The 17,449-nt window shown below is 36.3% G+C and overlaps 2 protein-coding genes across 4 annotated transcripts in view; one reads left to right on the top strand and one right to left on the bottom strand.

Moving 5' to 3' along the window:
• Positions 1-186: 186 nt before the first annotated feature.
• On the top strand, positions 187-17,397 carry MYOZ2 (myozenin 2). Of its 3 annotated transcripts, NM_001277827.1 has the most exon segments (6): positions 187-316; positions 870-973; positions 6,321-6,490; positions 8,597-8,726; positions 10,324-10,507; positions 16,967-17,384. In NM_001277827.1, coding segments are annotated over 5 exon segments (792 nt in total). In that variant the 5' UTR covers positions 187-316; positions 870-897; the 3' UTR covers positions 17,199-17,384.
• The window catches only part of LOC121113240 (serine/arginine repetitive matrix protein 1-like), a 16,116-nt gene continuing 15,379 nt past the window's right edge, over positions 16,713-17,449 (bottom strand). The window contains exon 3 of the mRNA XM_040700474.1: positions 16,713-16,784. The gene's annotated coding sequence lies outside the window, so the exon portion shown is untranslated. The remainder of the gene's footprint in view (positions 16,785-17,449) is intronic.

Raw genomic sequence — 17,449 nt, 5'->3', positions numbered from 1 at the left:
TTCCTATAAGCTCTTAAAGGGATATAAACGCTCTTTGTTGTGGGTGCAGCCGAATCTTTCCTGTTCTCTTCTTTTGCCAGGAAGATATGAGTGGCTGGAGTGTTTGATTCTATATATAACTAGTTGATGTCAGCTGGATGCCAATCCCTTTGAAGAGGATCAGCCCCCAGTTTGTCTCGGTACTAGGTACCATGCAGATCCAAGCACAAGGCTAGAAACCATCCTGGACCAGGCAGGTCACCCCCATTTATGACTAACTCCTGAAGCTTCAACTAAAGAGTTGAGATCACTTTTTTCTGCACAACGAAACAGTACGGTAAGTGTATTGTTTCCTGAAATATTTTGTCATTGACTGTCATACAAACTAGCAGATAAAAGACATCTATGTAACCTCTTGGCTCTGCAACTTAAAAGATGTTTATTTTTTAACCTAGTCAGAAATGTACTTTCTTTAAAGATGCCAGAGCATCTTATTTAGTTCCTCAAATTCTTTTCTACACTAAGAAATATCAGTATAACATTTTTGAAAGCATAATACAAGATGTAATTAAAATATTAGTTATGAAATAATCTTTTAACGTAAGGTGTAGATATGCAAAGGCCTAACTCTCTGACACTGTTTTGCTGCTAAATGTATGTATCCAACTCAAAGTTCATTCTTTGGCACTTTCTATCCATGTAAATACCTTCTAGTATCCAACTGCAAGCAGAAACTTCCAGTGCACTTTGCCTAGTTAAAAACACTGTATTTCTAGAGGAGAAATAAAAAAAATGCACTATTCAGCCATTCTAAACATGCTATCAGAAATTAAAGTTGGCTTAATAGCATGAGCTGGCTCAACAATGTAAAAATGTGTGTTTTTTTTCAGCAAGGAAAAATCATATCAGAAAATCACAATGTTATCACATTCTGCCATGGTCAAAGAGAGGAAACAACAAGCATCAGCCATTATGGATGAAATACAGAGAAATGGTATAGCGCTGAACCCAACTTACTCTATATGCACTGTCCTTTAGCCCTCCCTAAAACATTTTTAATCACAGAGTTTTACTCTCTTACAGCTTTGTCTCTGAGTGTTTTGCCATAACTAATCTTGGGGGAGTATCATGCTGCCTATGGTAACTAATCCTTTTGTAGTTGCCTCTTTTCATTTGAAAGCTATTTTCAGATGAACAACTGCTGTGAAGGAATGAAGTAATCTAACAGCTGATGTACATTCTGCTAGGATAGCCTTTCAGAACATTATTTGGGGTTAATAACATGACTTCATTCCATTTTAAATGGCTATCATCTGAGGAACATGCTGATCTGCCTGTATCCCCTTTTTTTTTTTTTTTTTGGCTCATTTTCATGTTGCTTTTTTTAATAGGAATGATAAAAATTTTTGAAACAATTGTTTACAGTTCTGTTCCTGATAATTAATCTTTGTAACTAACAAAATTTGCTATCAGCGTGGCAGTTTTCTCCCAATTCACAGCCACCAATTAATCTTATGTGCAGAAACTTTTCTGTTGTTGCACTGATGAAAATGTAGACATGAGAAGGTAGCTTGATGTTCAGAAAGAGCCTATTACAATTATGCTTCTAGTGTGACACCTTCAGAAGCAATTAACTCACCTGGGAGTACTGCTCTTCTCGGCTTTCATTAGGTATGTGCTGGGTGCTTTTTGAGATCCTCCCAATCCTTCCCATGAATCTTTTTTACCATCAATGTAAAATATCGTTATTTTTAAAATGATAAGCACTCCACAAGTGGCACTGAAAGAACAGAGAGCTCTGCCAATATTCAGAATTTTTGAAAATCATACTGCTTAGATACAACACAGCACTGAACATTAAATTCCAGTACTGAAGAAAATTTTTTGTGGCCTTTTGCTGCAAAGAGTTTTGGGAGGTTTTCTGTACGCACCCATTGACAATTCTGACTGCAGGAAGAGTAGGATCACAAACCTAAAGAATTTAGAAAAAAGAAGCAGTATATTGCAGTGCCTGGTCCTAATACTGATAAGTACATATTTTTTTAGTCATTTTCATTCCTCTTCCCTCTTTTTATTCCCAACTGAACATACACTTAAGTCTAAGCCCAGACTACTCCTACAGATTTCATTACAACTCAGATGTTTTGTACTGAAAGTACCATATGTGTCTGAAACAGACAGTAAGCTCTTCAGGGCAGAAAAACTATTTAGAATAATGAATTTCAAATGGTAAATGTTGCTACTGTTTATTGTGATACTAATAAATATACCACACAGTTCTGGTAGTCACTGGAGTTGTTGTATACCTGTGTTGATGTTTACCTTACGAAATCTGTCCTTTGATTACTTATGTATTATCAGATTTGTTGTCAAGTTAGACTCGTACATATAACGATCCTACAACTTGTTCTATAAGACATACTGCAATACAAGGCCACTGAAGACAATACAAACACCTTAACTTTGTATTCTACTTCTCCCTCTTCTTTGGATGTCTGGGATATATACATAAAAAAAAAAAAAAAAAAAAAAAAAAAGGAAATTTCATGTAATGTGTGTGATAAGAGTCTAGAATTTTAAATTATACAAGTTAAATAAAACCAACTTAGAAACAGAAGGATGACCAAAGCCGTAATTAGATAAATTGTATATTAGTTCTCTAGGACTAAATGTGAACCATTCTTCAAAAAATAAGGGATAAATCTGATTTTAAAGGAATAAACTATTCTTTTTTAATTTTGACAATTTATTTCCCCCAGTTGTTAATTAAACAAGTTTAGACTGAGATGTGGAAGATAAAATGCTGTGTTTGTATGCTGTGCATCACTGTTTGTAATGAAGGTCCTGCACCTGGAAGTTACCTACAAACTAAACTTCCTCCTGAAAGAAACTACTGTTTCACAGACCTTAGAAACACTACAGCATTAACAGAAGTAAACAGCAACAAGAGGTCCTGTAGTGCAAGTCCTTTTGGCTTGAGATGACACTCAGAAGTATACCTACTGCATTTTTATTTTAGCCCCTTTTTATAACAATGCTTTCACATAAACACTGAACCTCAAACTCCTCGTAAAAGATATTCACAGCAGAAACAGTTGTGGAAAAGATACAAAGTCATTCAAGTGTTTATGAGTATCTTAAATCTGGGCTGGGTCGGTAATGACTGAAAGTCCACATTTTCCTGTTGGGCTGTAGAAAATGACTTTGTATTCTGGTTAAGTTTTATGTGTCGTAAAACGCTGCAGTAAAAGACACCCTCTTATGGTCTCAGAAGAGAGCCCATAGGACTACAGCAGCATCGGGAACATCGTGACCTTTCAAACACTTTTTCTTTTCTCTGTCAAAATTGAACTTCTCACAAAATTTCTGAGCCTAGTTGGTAGAGGCATACAAATATGTATACATGTACATTTAAGGAAGACTTTGGAGTTCCTCAGATTAGCATTCAATTAAACTCAAACCTCATGTCTAATTCTGTCCAGTTTATTAAGTGTATTAAGTGTATTAAGTGTAGCTAAATAATTAACTCTCGTATGATGGAGTTACAAATTCTTACTTCTGATACCATAACAGACATAATATTAATTATTAAAATTTATAATCCAAACAAAGGTCTTGAGAAGATTATAAACTAGAAGATCAAAGGGGATTGAGGGAAGAAATATGCAGGAAGAAACATATAAATCATATTTAAATGAAGTTTGTTAAGACTTTAATGGCAGAATAGAGCTGACTTGGCAGGAACAAATAAAGAAATGAAAGTGGACTAAGATTGAGGTTAAACCATGAAATAAACTTCCAGCGTTAATGTCCATTTATGAGGCTTTTTGTATTGGTGCACTTGGAGATGTTCTCTTTTTGTCATGCCCTAAATGTTCTCCTTTTCTCATTTTTCATCACCTTTCCTGCACTGACACTGAAACAATCCCTAGACACGTCATGAACTAGACAGCAGATTAGATTTTAGTTGGCAGGGGATTCAACTGAACTTCACACCTATGTTTCTGGGTTGCTGCCTAGATACACAATAGTACACAACTGTGGGCTACAAAGTACCTTGGAGCCTACAGCAAACATTAGCAAGAACTATACATACATAAAGGAACAGCAAGGCCCAAAATAGTTAACATCCACCATGCCCCCAGACAAATGCAGGGTAGTTTGGACAGAGATCTTGGCTCAGGATTTATATACTACCCACTCTGGGGACAATGAGGAAAAACCTTTTTTTATGTGACAATGTTGCTGACCTGAAGAGTAAGCTTCTCATCTCTCATTACCATAAAACCATTCAACAGCCCATAGCCCTGTAGTAACCTTGAAAAGGAAGAAAATCAAAATATGACTTGTGGGTCAAAATTTCAGGCTACAGGCCAGTAACTAGTGCACTTATCTCAACCACAGAGCCAAATCCCCACCATTATCTGTCACTGATACGTCTGTGTTGGACAAGCTGAGTCATTTTCTTCCACGTTAAGAACTCTCTGTTTTGTGGTTAACAAATAACAAGAGTGTGTTAGGATTCTTTCTGCATACTATTAATAAAGCAGGAGAGCGTGCATGATACAGTTAGCTTGCTCTCGCTCCAGTTAAATCTACTGCAAGCATTCAATTGAAATCAGTAAGAACAAAAGTGGATCAGCGGTGATACACTCCATGGCCTATAAACTTGTTTGATTTACTCCACGGAAAACTCATCTAATACAGCTCAGGCTAAACATTTAATGTACGTATCTCAATTATATTTTCCTAAATGTCAGCACTACACACTGCTTTTCCATCGTATAATTACTAGGAGATATAAGCCATGTTACATATGCCAAGTACTCAAAATGAAACACTAAAAATAAAAATAAAAATATTTTTTTTCCCTCCCAGTATGCAGTATTAACTCTGACGTGAGGTACCTATGCAGATAATTAATTTGTACTGCTAATTTTAGATCGGGCTTCCTGTTTGATTAGCCTGGAAGCAAGATACAGTGCCTTACATCTAATTAGGTTTCATTTTAATGCATTAAAATACATGATGAAATTCAGAATTTTATACCCTGTAGATTATAAGAGAATGTAAACAATAGGAGGTCTTATTATTAAAGAAATAACTGATTGTGACTTTGAATAAGTGGATTGACGAAATGGAACGCATCTCTTCAATGTAATCCTTGAAATACATTCCATCTTCATTTTTTTTCCTGAAGTTCATGAATAACTGAGAATAATTTTAATTAACTTATGATAAATAACTATTTATCATAAAATATAACTGATAATAATGATAAACTATTATGTTTAATGATATGATAACTATTGATAAATGATAACTATTAATAAAAGTGGGAATAGGAAATTATTTTGTTAAAATTTTCTTTTCCTATATGATCCAATTATTGTTACATTTTTTCAATTCTTCTAAGTTCCAAGCTGAAATAAATTAATACAAAATAGTTTGTACAGTCTTGAAGTTACCAAATTGTAAGTTCCAAGCATTATCTACAGATTGAGGACACCTAGTAAGAGAATGACTACTCAGCATCAGCTTGCTCAGTGACACAAACAACCCTGTTTCTGGAACACCACCACTGAGATGATCAGTAGAGTTTTGAGTTTTGACATCAAGTTTTGAGACTTGCGTGGAACTTTTCTCTTAGAGAGAATCAAAAATAAATATTCTAAACATATAATTTTTATAAGCATGCTGTCAATCTTTGTTCTGTCTCTCATTTTTAACATCTTGAGCTTTATTTTGATTGTTTCTTTAAATATAATAAAAAAAATGTTACTTAATACAGACTTTCTAAAACAAACTTCTCTTAAAGTAAAAAATGGCCCAGATTTAAAAAAAACAAAAAACAAAACAACAACAGGCAGAATTTTTAAGAATAATTACAAAATAAAATGTATATAAGCTATAAGAAACTGGTAGGTGTGTCTAAAAGGAGCTACCTGCTCATCTATCCAGTGCAGAACACAAAATTAACTAAAGGTTTGATTTGGGACTGCTGAGGTGAGATGGAATTTTGTTACTAGTTTCAGCAGAAGCCAGTTTTTCCTAGTCTCCGTGCAGGACAACATTGATCCAGTTTTCAGAACAGCTAAATGTCATTCAACTGAAATAAATGTGGAGCTTGGGGTGCTTGGCATCTTTGAAAAACAGGGTTGTAGTGTTCTGTACTCTACTCCAAAATTTTGGAAGAATGATTAATTTCACTAACACCTTATGAAGCTCCCTCCATGTATTAGATAATTATGCACCGATGTGTTATTGGGTTTCAGGTGTAGGGTGTGCCACATCAGGCATTTAAGAAAAACACGGGTATGTATTTATTCATTGTATTGCAGTCTCACCCAGCTTAAACCTTGGAAAAAAGGTCAGCACCCCAAGAGACATCATGGTAGAGGAACTATCAACACTCAGCAACAGAGGCGCAAGACTCTTCAAGAGACGTCAGCGGAGATCTGACAAATACACATATGAAAATTATCATTATGTTGCAAACAAGCCAAGAAATGTGAGTATTTTGTAATAGCTTGCTAACACTGTTGCACTAGCCTGGGGTTCCTTTTGTGCTTGTGATAAACACTGTGCATGATTTATTTGTAGCTTTAGGAAGAACAAGGAGACAAAGGATAAAGCTTGCCACTAAAAGACAATTATTTTCCGAACTAGTCCCTCAGGAAATGGGTTAAAGCATTAGCAATACCCTGGGTATCCTCACGGCAGTGATTAAATGCACCTGATGTTTGTCTCATCTGTGGCCTTGGCAAAATACTTAAACCACTTGTTTAATGTCTGAAAATAAAGAGAAAAACAATACATTTTATTTAGCTCTCCGACATGGCAAAGGCTTAATTATTTGAGTGTGAGCACTCTACATCCAGCCTAATACTGCATGCAAGCAGCCCCTCTAATTCCATCACAATTTTGAATCTTTAAATCCCACACAGGTGATGATGCTATGATTGTATTAGTATCCAAACCCTATGGAATCCATAGAAAGACTTTTACTGAAATTTTTGTTTATCAAGAACTCCACTTAGGGAAATAAACATAGTGACTCTACGTAATGTACTGATATGAAGACGCTTAAAGTTTAAATTGGTACAAACAGGAGATGAGTAATTTATGAACCAAACAGCAAAGCACCGATGGTTACTCAAACTATGTTCAGTTGTATTAACAAAAACACACGTGTACTTGTAAATCAATCAGAAAAAATAAAACAAGTGCAGGTTTTTGACTCTAAGGAAACTTTTTTGTATAACTGCATCTCCTAAGGAGGCTTTGGGAGCAGAAAGTTTGTAATTACCGTTGTAATGCAAATGTTGAGCATCTCTCTAAATCTTCTGTAGTATTTCTCCCAAAAACACACAAACCGTGCATGATATACAGTCAGTATGACATTCTGACAATGGAAGAAATTATTCCTCTTTGGTTTTTGTTCCTCTCCCTCAAATGCCTATTTAGACATTGTTTTCTTCACCAGCTGATTCTGGCTGCCGAAATTAATCTTTCTAACATACCTTAGGATGGCTCCAAATCAGACTGCCTTGATCTTTTTCCGTTTGCTTAAAGTTAAAACAAGTATTGAGTATTTGCTTTCCTACTTAAAAAAAACTCCTATTCTAAAACTGTCTATATTTAAATTACTTTTAGCTTATGCGTCATAGCTAAAATAAGATACTGACTTCTTATGAAACTCCAATTCTACATTTATGCAACAATGATTAAGCCTTTAGATGTTTCCTTAGAACTGATGACCCAACAGCAGAGTGGAAAATAACACCGTATCGTTAATCTTCAGAAACTGACCTACACTGAAGTTGCTACTTCTATTATAAATACAGGAAAAGAAAATCTCAAACAAAATCAATTCAACAAATGCAGTGCATTTTCAACTGAGATAGGAAAAGAAGCTTTGAAGAATCAGTGCTTTGCAACTCAAATGGCTCAAACCTAACGGACTTATTGAATATCCACGTAGTGAGAGGGCCTCATCTTGCACATCACAACTCCTAGCATTCGGTGATCCATCAGCCCCCTGTCAAAGTAACAGGATTTACTGTTCGCTGTGGACCACACAACCCACAGGCACAGGAAGATATTGTAGTGACCAGTATGTGCAACAGAAGGGATGAACTCACTTCTTAGACTGCATGTCAGTAATTAAATAGATCTTAACTTAGGAAAAGGTCAGACAACTCAGTTAGATGGAATTAGGCCTCTTGTTGATCTAGCTCCTCAAACTCTCAATTCTCTGTATAAAGCTTTCACACACTTGAAATACATGCATTTAAAATTGTGCTGTAATGCCATTCTTAACACTGATAGACTATTCACTTTTGCTTACACAGCCATTGAAAGAGAGTTGTGAAACTGTTTAATCTTCTGGATAGCAACTAGAAAGCCCAGAGGAATGCTGTCTAGCAAAAATGGTACCTAAAAGCAGGACAGTATGCCTTTGGATAATATGCCCTGGGTCTCAGACCTGGGTTGTAAATAGAGTAATACGCCACTCCTCAAAAGAGAATCATGGACGAACTCTTTCTTTTATTTCTTTTCTTTTTTCATTTTTTTGCCTTTGCTATCAATGATGTTTACTTCTACTCGAATGCAGCGTGGAGAGCCCATACACAGTGTTAAAATGGATGGCCTCAGTGTTGAAGGAATTCCCCAGCACGCTCCAATGACTCCCCCTAATACACCTGATCCCCGGAGCCCACCGCATCCTGACAACATTGCCCCAGGTAATACATTGACTTGTATGATATGAATTGTATGAATTATATTTAGTGTTCATTACACAGCAAGCGACAGAGCTCTTTATAAAACAACATCATTAACCATAATTTATTAAAGGAACTGCTGTTAGAAATTCATAAATTTAGTTAAGATAGCTAATCAGAATTTCCCATGGAAATTTAAAGCAGTACAATTTAGTTGCTTCTGTTCATTTTTAAAGATTTTATATGCCTTTCGTACTACTTTTCCTTCAATTAAAGCACGCATTATGATCCGATGAAACTGCTCATATATTTATTGATCCCATAAATATTGAGAAGGCTCCTCAGTTGTTAAACCAGACTAATACACTGCATTTACATTGCCCTAGTTTCTAAACTGCAATACAATGCTCAACAGTCTGAAAATTATCCGTTGTAGTTTAATTACCCATAAATGTAAATATGAAGTCATTGCAAGTTTTGCTGGACACTTTTATAGAGAAGTAACTTAAAGAGGAATTTACCCCAGCTATAAACACAGTTCTGTTTTATTTAAGTCCTTAACTGTGAGGGTACTGTTTTCTTTATTAAAAGCAGTGAGCTGACGGAAGGCCTTATTTTGTATTCTTTAAGACTAGAGAAGGCTAATTTGTTGTGATTAATTTATCCAGTGATACATCCTTTCTTCCTGTTTATGAATTATCCATGAGCACATTGTTTTGTTTTGGGTTTTTTTTTGTTTTGTTTTTTTACAAATTCCTTCTTTGTTTGGAATTACTCAATGCATGTCTTGTGCAGACTTTTTCCAGTCTATGTAAACTAGGTCAATGCTACTCTGTTCGAGAATGCTAAGACTCTGTGCATACATGGGACAAATACAGTTCAAACGGAGGTATTTTCCATTGCTAAGAGATGGTAGAAATCTTCACGTTTGAAAATGGTAAAAACTTTTTGCTTTAGTTCTGGTGAAATAAACAGTTATTAAACCACAGGGTAGGGTATTTTTTACATTTGTAAGAGAAAATAGCATTACTTTGTAGAACTGGATGCTGAATAAGGATAAAAGGAAAAATAGATCTTCTTTGTTTTTCAAATAAATACTGTAACTCATATATTAGGATAATCTGATTTAAATTCTTCAAACTGTACTTTTAGGTCTGTTTTTCCTTCTTCCCTATTTGCTCTTGCCACAATGTACTTGCTTGTAGAAGAAATCACACTGAATATGGATTTCACTTGTTTATTAAAACTCTGATGAGAGCCTGACCCTCCGGTGCTTATGCAGAGAAAAATCTGTTTGTTAATTCAGGCCAAGGACTGTGTTGATATACTTGTATTTTCAAACAGATTCTTACGATTATATGAATAAACTTAAATAAAGCTGAAATAAATGTAGCCTCAAAAGGAGAGTAGGATACTTCAGAGCAGTCATCTAAAAATCTCCAAATGCACTCTGTGACCTTTCTGCTTTTGCGTGACTTTGGTCAACCCATTTGTTTCAGTTATTCATTTTATCTAACCATGAACTGATGGAATACCACTTCCTATTTTCCTAGGATGATCATAAGGAATCAAAAAGGCAATATATTGTTATACTGGTTTTGCCGTGATCTCCTTGCAGGATATTCTGGACCACTAAAAGAAATTCCTCCTGAAAAGTTCAACACTACTTCTGTGCCAAAGTATTATCAGTCTCCTTGGATAGAAGCCATTAGGGATGATCCAGAGCTGCTGGAGGCCTTATATCCTAAACTTTTCAAACCCGAGGCAAAGCCAGAACTGCCGGACTACAGGAGCTTTAACAGGTAATTCTCAGTGGGCACTGAATTTTACAGTGGAGAAAAAGAATTACTGTGAAACAAAATGTTTCCAGCAGCTGTAAAAATACACACCACCTGTGCTTGCAAATACATCCCCAAAAAATTACACAGATTACAAGAAGCAAACGAGTTTTAAGAAGGTAACTAGTCTCTCTCTGTAGCCTGAGCCCAACATTAACTATAGAACAAATAATGGGAGATTAATTGTTGAAAATATTGAATAAAAGAAAGAGAGAGAGAAAGAACTAGAGAGAGAGAAAAAGAAACAAAGAGTGACACAAAAAATAGTATAGGATATAGTAACACTTCGAACTTTTTCTGCTGACTTTGGCAGGTATGGCATAATGACCTCATAAGACCCATCAGGGAAACTCTCAGTAACACCTGGCTTGTAAACTATATAAGGCAAACCACATTTATTTTTACTTCTTATTTCTTTAAGGTTATTTATTGATTTGTTTTACAGCTCACACCGCACTGGCTTGTTTTGTAGGCAATGGTATTACAATGAACTCTACCCCTCTAGCAGTGCCACAGTCAAAACAGCCAGCAGCTTGCATATTTTATCACATTTAACTCTTTTTTTGTACCTTTGAAAACATTTGGTAATAAATTAGCACTTACACTAGAAGCAGACTTCAAAATACATTAGAAATAGAAAGAGGTCTGAGAATAAAGTTTCTTATACAGTAGCTTGTACACTGAGGCTTTTTGGTAGAGCTTCTTGACACATCAACAATAATGGCTTGGAAATATTTTGCAGGTTTTAAAACTCACCATTCATTGCTATCATTCATTCCATTCACATTATCATTATTTATCAAAGTCACGGACAATTATTTACTACAGCTCAGCCAAGGCTCAACTCCCTCCTCAAAACAACAGACAGATGGCAACCTACTTAAAAAGTTCACAGCTATATGTTTAGCAAAAAATAGCCCAAACAACGCTTGGATTCCTATCATAGACAGGCCTCAACTATGAGTGCGTGGAGCAAAAACTCTGCAATACATTGAAATTGGCACTGCAGACACCACACTAATTTTTATATCCTAATACAATGTAATACACACCACAAGTATGTAACACACTTTTGTCAGTAAACAAACTAACAGATACAAATCAGAGAGATACACTGCAGAGGCCAACATTGGAACAGTAGCAGCACAGTTTGTGTACTATGGTCACTGCAACTGAAAGGGAAGAAAAATAGCCAAAGATACATATCCATAGAAATAGGGAAAGAATCAGTGCTCCCTCACACAAGAGAGATTGGAAGTCCAGCACACAAGTCATCACTGTTGAAAGATAGGATCAGACAACGCACAGAGTGCATTAATAGAGATGTCTCAATGAGTGGAGACAGTATCTGATGGCTTATTTGTGAATTTCTAGCTGCTTTGTGGTCCCATAATCTGTTAGTTGTCCTCTATATATAAACACTAACCGCTCAGATTTCTTCCTTATTCACTCTTGCAACTGTCATAAAAAGCCTAAAACTTGCCACATACATACAGATCCAGGTTGTGAAACTGACAGATTCAAAAGGCAAGATACAGAGATACAATACATGATACTTTAACAAAAACACCACTTTCCTCAATGATAATAATAATAACAACAACGACAACCTGGTGAATCCAGAAAAACTGATACATAGGGTACACTCTGATACATGTTTTTGAGCAAGAAGGACAAGCTCCAAAAGAAATAAAGAATTTGCAAAGTTGAAATTCGAGATAGTAGCCTACTGGAGGGGATCTCAGAGCCATGAGTGAAATGTCTACACTTCTAAAAACGGACAGGAGAGTGGAGTGCCTGATAATGGGATTGAAAACATGCATCGGACCTGCAACTGCCAAGCCAGTTAACCACAAATATTACAGATGCTAAATGTGACCTCTGCCAGAATACTGAAAATAAACCAGAGTTGGGCCAGAGGGAATAAACACTCTTTTTTTTTTCTCTAGAACAATAACGCAGCTCACGTGGAAGTTAAGAAACTAGGGTCTGAACCTGAGTTCTCAGATCTTTTAAGATCTTTCTTGCAAGAAAGCTTTGTTCATGCACATCCCGTCATTTGACACAGCAATTCAACAGTACTGGCAACGGGTTTTGAGTGAAAGTGCAGTAATGTACTCTAACCTTCCTGCGGTAGCAGTACAACATGTTTGTTCTCGGGTGTGGAAGTTTGGGCAACGTTGTATTAATTAAGGAATCACAGAAGAGCTTCAGTTAAGACAGATGTAGCTGCTAATGTCGTTAAACAGATCTGAACATTTGCAGAAGGAAAACTTCAGCAGTCTTTTGTTTCTAGATACTGCTAAGTTATCTAATGTAGGTCACAGCATCCTTGATGTCTTTAATTGCAGTCTTGGAGAGAAAGCAAATGACAGTGTTTTAAACACTTGAAGTGTGATATAATGACACCCTTTTGTTATCAGTGGGGGCATCAATGAAGGCTTCCTATCATGATTCATCATTCAACAGAATACCATTATGTCTGTTCTCCAGCAAAACACTAGTACAGTCATCATTAGTCAGGACAGGGTGTGGTTAACAGTATGTGTGATGCACAGAGCTCCCGAAGAAACAGGCCTGAGATTCTGCCCAAGTTTGCTCAGTGGTATCTGTCAACATGGCACTTGGATTTCACCGGCCATATTCAGGTTCCTTTCAGCTTTCCATGTTCCAGGACAAACCAGCAACATGACTTTAGTGGTGAGGGACATCTGATGTGATGGAATAGCCCCACACAATCATGGCTTAAAAGTATACTCAGTGTTCACCAGCATTCAGGTTTTTCTGTTTGTTTGTTTTTCACTGCCAGCAATGAAATGTCAACTCTGGACCATATAGCAGTGCAATTTTTTATCACTGACTTTAACAGTACCAGAATCAGAACTGAGGAATTCACAGTAGTATTAGTTGGAATCTAGCAGGCATTTTACACTGCAGAGATCTGGTAATGCTGGCAGGTCAATGAAGGAAGAGGCAGTGGCAACAAACAACAGGCACATTTGCCTTCTGATGCAGGGCTTTCTGAGAGGCAGCCAATAATGGCTGAACTGCAGCTAGCAGTAGACAGAGCGTATAATCAGAGAAACTGGGTTCATTGAATCACTGTAAGAAGACTCTTCAGACAAGGCTACCCTTTCTCCCCCTGGATGAAAAGGAATCTGTGCTCACAGAGAAATGCTTCAGAACAGAGCCATGCCATCTGATTTGTCTTGGAGGTTCCTTCTGGGAAATTAACATATGCTGATGAGTTTGTAATATCAGTTAATTTAGTACCTTCATTGCATATGCCTTCCTGAAACTGAATAAAATATCAAAGTTTGGATTACGTATGACACACAAAGCACTACATCTTGCTCACATAAGACAAGCAGGTCTGACTAGTTCTGTCTGTCCTACCAGACAAATTATTACTCAGCCTTCTTAATTCCCAAAGACTACTGTTCCAAAAACACTAAAGGAATCCAGTCCATCTGGACCAGGCTCTGCTTTTATTGATTAATGGATTCTGAACTATATTGTAAAAATGCCAAGAACCAGATCCTCAAAGGAATTTTGGCTGCCTAACTCCAACTAATGTAAGAGATTAGTGAAGACTAAATGTTTAGCCTGTTCTTTAGCACCTAAATACCTTTGCCAAACTGGCGTTAGCTCTTGCAGTAACTTAACCATGAAGGTCTGAGCATTTTGTAGGATCAAGTTGTCTGCTCTTACATCTCCTTTTCGCATAGAATTAATAGAATAAGCAAAATGTTCTGAGAATAATAGTCCCATTTTTATTTGCAAAACTCACGTTTTTCAAAATGATGTAATTGAAGCTGCTAATACAGCTACCCCAAGCTTTCCTGAATAATCAACTGCAGTTAATCTCCTATTTTGAGACAATGAAATATACCATAAGACTGAGACCAAAACAAGAACCCCTAGCAAAACAGCTGAAAACCTGTTTGTGCCTGCTGACATTAAATCATACATCAACTTTTCAGGAATACGCAAAGTGGTTATTAAACAGTCTCTTAAACTTCCTGGTTCTACTTCCTATGGCTCTGAACCAGGATTTCTGCCCCTATTATGAGCAATGACTCCTGGAATTTTTACATATGAGTTCTAGGTTTCTATACAATGAATCAGAGCTTACAACACAGGTCATTGTAACATCATGTTGTCAGACAAGTTATTGCTCACAAGAAATATACCGCTGCTGCAAAGGAAAATTTACATGTATTAGTCAATTACTATACTATCCTTTATGCTGTTGTCATGTGCTTCTGCCAAACACACAAGAATGCATAATCCTCTGCAGCCAGCCTTCACATAGTAACTAATGTTTTTTTTTCCCCAGAAAAGCCACTTGAATTACTATAGAACACTCTCCTGTTTCTGTTGCCTATAGAAATATGTTGTACTTAAAAGAATAAAATACCAAAAATAGCAAGTATTACACTATAGAATAGTTTTGGATTTTATACAGCTGTTACTGTTCTATTCATCTTGATTGTTCCTTTTATTTATATATTGATGAGGATTAAATATTTAAACAATGTGAGAATGAGTACCTTAATTAGAGCAGCAATTAAAACAATCTTTATTATCCTGTAAGATGTAGATCACCACATTCACTTTGTGCCAATTATCAAGCAATTATTTTTAATCAGTATCATGCGGTATCCAATTTGGCACTGTGACCCAGAAGACAGGAAAAGATTGATACCACAGGCACTCTGAAAAGAATTCCCTTTGACCTCAAGAGAGTTTAATGCCTGGAGTGGTTGCTGCTGCAAAATCTTATCTTCATTTGGGAAAGAGTTTTAGAGTTTAATCCAAAGCAGCCTTCTTCCCTTCCTAAGTATGCACGCCCAGAACTTTCATGATTTTTTTATATCTTGCCTGACTGACCTTAGGATTTAACACTATCCCTTTTGCCAAAGCCTGCTTGTATCATAATTCAGTGAATCATCTGCACAGTGCCTGGGCAGCAATATTTCTTTTAGGTCACAGATTTATTTTTTTTTTCTAATGTATTAATTTCTTTATTTTTGTGCACTTAGTTGCCCCTAGGTGATGTTTTGTCCATTGCTACCTCACTGAAATCCCTAGTCAGATTTTCAATTTAATTTTTTTAGTTACTGTTGCTCTGGGCTTACGCTATCACCTGGAGTCACTGGAAATACATACCAGTAGATCTGTTTGGTACCAAATATACAAAACCTACCAGGGCTGGAGAAATTCCACTATAAATAATAACTGTCACATACTACTACGTATGTATTTTTACAGAAATAGAGCATTAACGTGCAACTTAAAAATCATTGACCAGACTATATCCTGGCAAAGTTGTATGGCTGGTAAAAACAGGCATGTCTACTTGATCACGTTTGTTTATGCAAAGGATTCTGGAAAAAGAGGAACACCTCTCCCTCTCCACCCCTCCTCCCTGCTCTCCTATTTTTTTTCATCCTAGAAACTGGCAAATATAAAAGAATCATGGGAAATATTTAGAAATACTTCTGTTTTAAGATATTTTCAAATGCATGTTACAGTCAGTTCCTGCTTAGAATTTCTTATCTTTTAGTTTCTCAGGCTTATCATCAGAGGGAACATTTACATTCAAATAACATGAAAAAATACTGGCTGCAGATTAGGGGCCAATTTCAGCCAGTGTTTCCAGGCTTAGTTACATAAACATTTTCTTCAGCAACAAAGCCGAGATAAGAAGTCCTCACCCACTCCTCTCCTTTCCAAAGGCTGTTGTCTTTGGCTGCTCCTTTCTGCTTGATGTTACACTTCACTGCCTCCTCACTCGTATTGTTACAATCGTTGCGCCATAATGATTTAAAAGCAGATTGCAAAAATAATTTGGATTTTAAAGTCCTCCTTTTGAAGCACTGGTTTTGGTTTGTTTCTTTGTTCGTTCGTTTTGCAGTGCTTTTTATTATTATTATTTTTGTAATGCAGATGATATCAGTGATCCAAATTGATCACGTATCCCACATATACACTGATACAATATGGTACCAAATACAGTGTAGTGGGAAGAAAAAGCAGCTGGGAATATGAGAAAATGGGATGAGAACTTCCTAAACTAGTCACCCACTACTGAGAATATGTTGAACTATGTGTTTCAGGCAGATCGATTTGTCACCAAGGAAGTAAGTTTAGTAACTGTGACTCACCAGTGAAGAGGTTTTCTTGCAACATTTTTTTCTATCCACTTTTCTACTGATGACTCTGAAAAGAGCTTTACCTACGGGAAAAAAACCATCAGATCTTAGGGATAACTTGCTAGAAAAAAAATAGCATTCTTTTCCCAAAGTCTTTAGTAATTTTTGTCATTCAAATAACTTCAATCCTTTTCAATCTCTGGGAGAAAAATAAAACAGGAAAAATTTAAATAACACTTTAATTTTATTTCTCTAAAATCTACAGAGTTGCCACTCCCTTTGGTGGTTTTGAGAGAGCATCAAAGCTGGTTAAATTCAAGGTGCCAGATTATAATCTACTGATGCTAAATGATCCAAGATTCATGATTCTTGCAAATCCTCTTGCTACCAGAAGATCCTTCAATAGGACTCCTAAAGGATGGACATCTGAGAATATTCCAGTAGTGTTCATTCAACCTTCAGATTCCAACAATGTTCCAGAAACAGAGGACCTGTGAGAGAAGCTGCACTCTATACTGTACAAAGTTTGGAAAGCTGCACATTCATGTATTTTTGGTCCAAATGTTACTAAAGGCTACTGAGAAGACCTTTCCTTGGCAGCTGGCACATAACGCCTGATGTGTTATCTCTTTTCTGGAATCTATTTTTCATCTGTTGACACAACATAAATAAAGGAATTTGGCAAGTACTGGCTGAGATATTTTGTGTTTGTATTTATATATTCTTTTACTTCAGTGAAAACTCGTTT

This window comes from Gallus gallus, chromosome 4, assembly GCF_016699485.2.
Source record: "Gallus gallus isolate bGalGal1 chromosome 4, bGalGal1.mat.broiler.GRCg7b, whole genome shotgun sequence".
Taxonomy (NCBI): domain Eukaryota; kingdom Metazoa; phylum Chordata; class Aves; order Galliformes; family Phasianidae; genus Gallus; species Gallus gallus.
Note: the sequence above shows the minus strand (reverse complement) of the source record. Positions and strands in the feature narration are given on the sequence as shown.

Bases quoted from the DNA above. Each gene is read 5' to 3' on its own strand.
- MYOZ2 (XM_040698976.2), top strand. From the start codon at position 4,191: ATGAGGAAAAACCTTTTTTTATGTGACAATGTTGCTGACCTGAAGA. The intron at 8,727-10,323 runs GTAATACATTGA...ATCTCCTTGCAG, and splicing joins TCCTGACAACATTGCCCCAG to GATATTCTGGACCACTAAAA. The intron at 10,508-16,966 runs GTAATTCTCAGT...TAAAATCTACAG, and splicing joins GACTACAGGAGCTTTAACAG to AGTTGCCACTCCCTTTGGTG.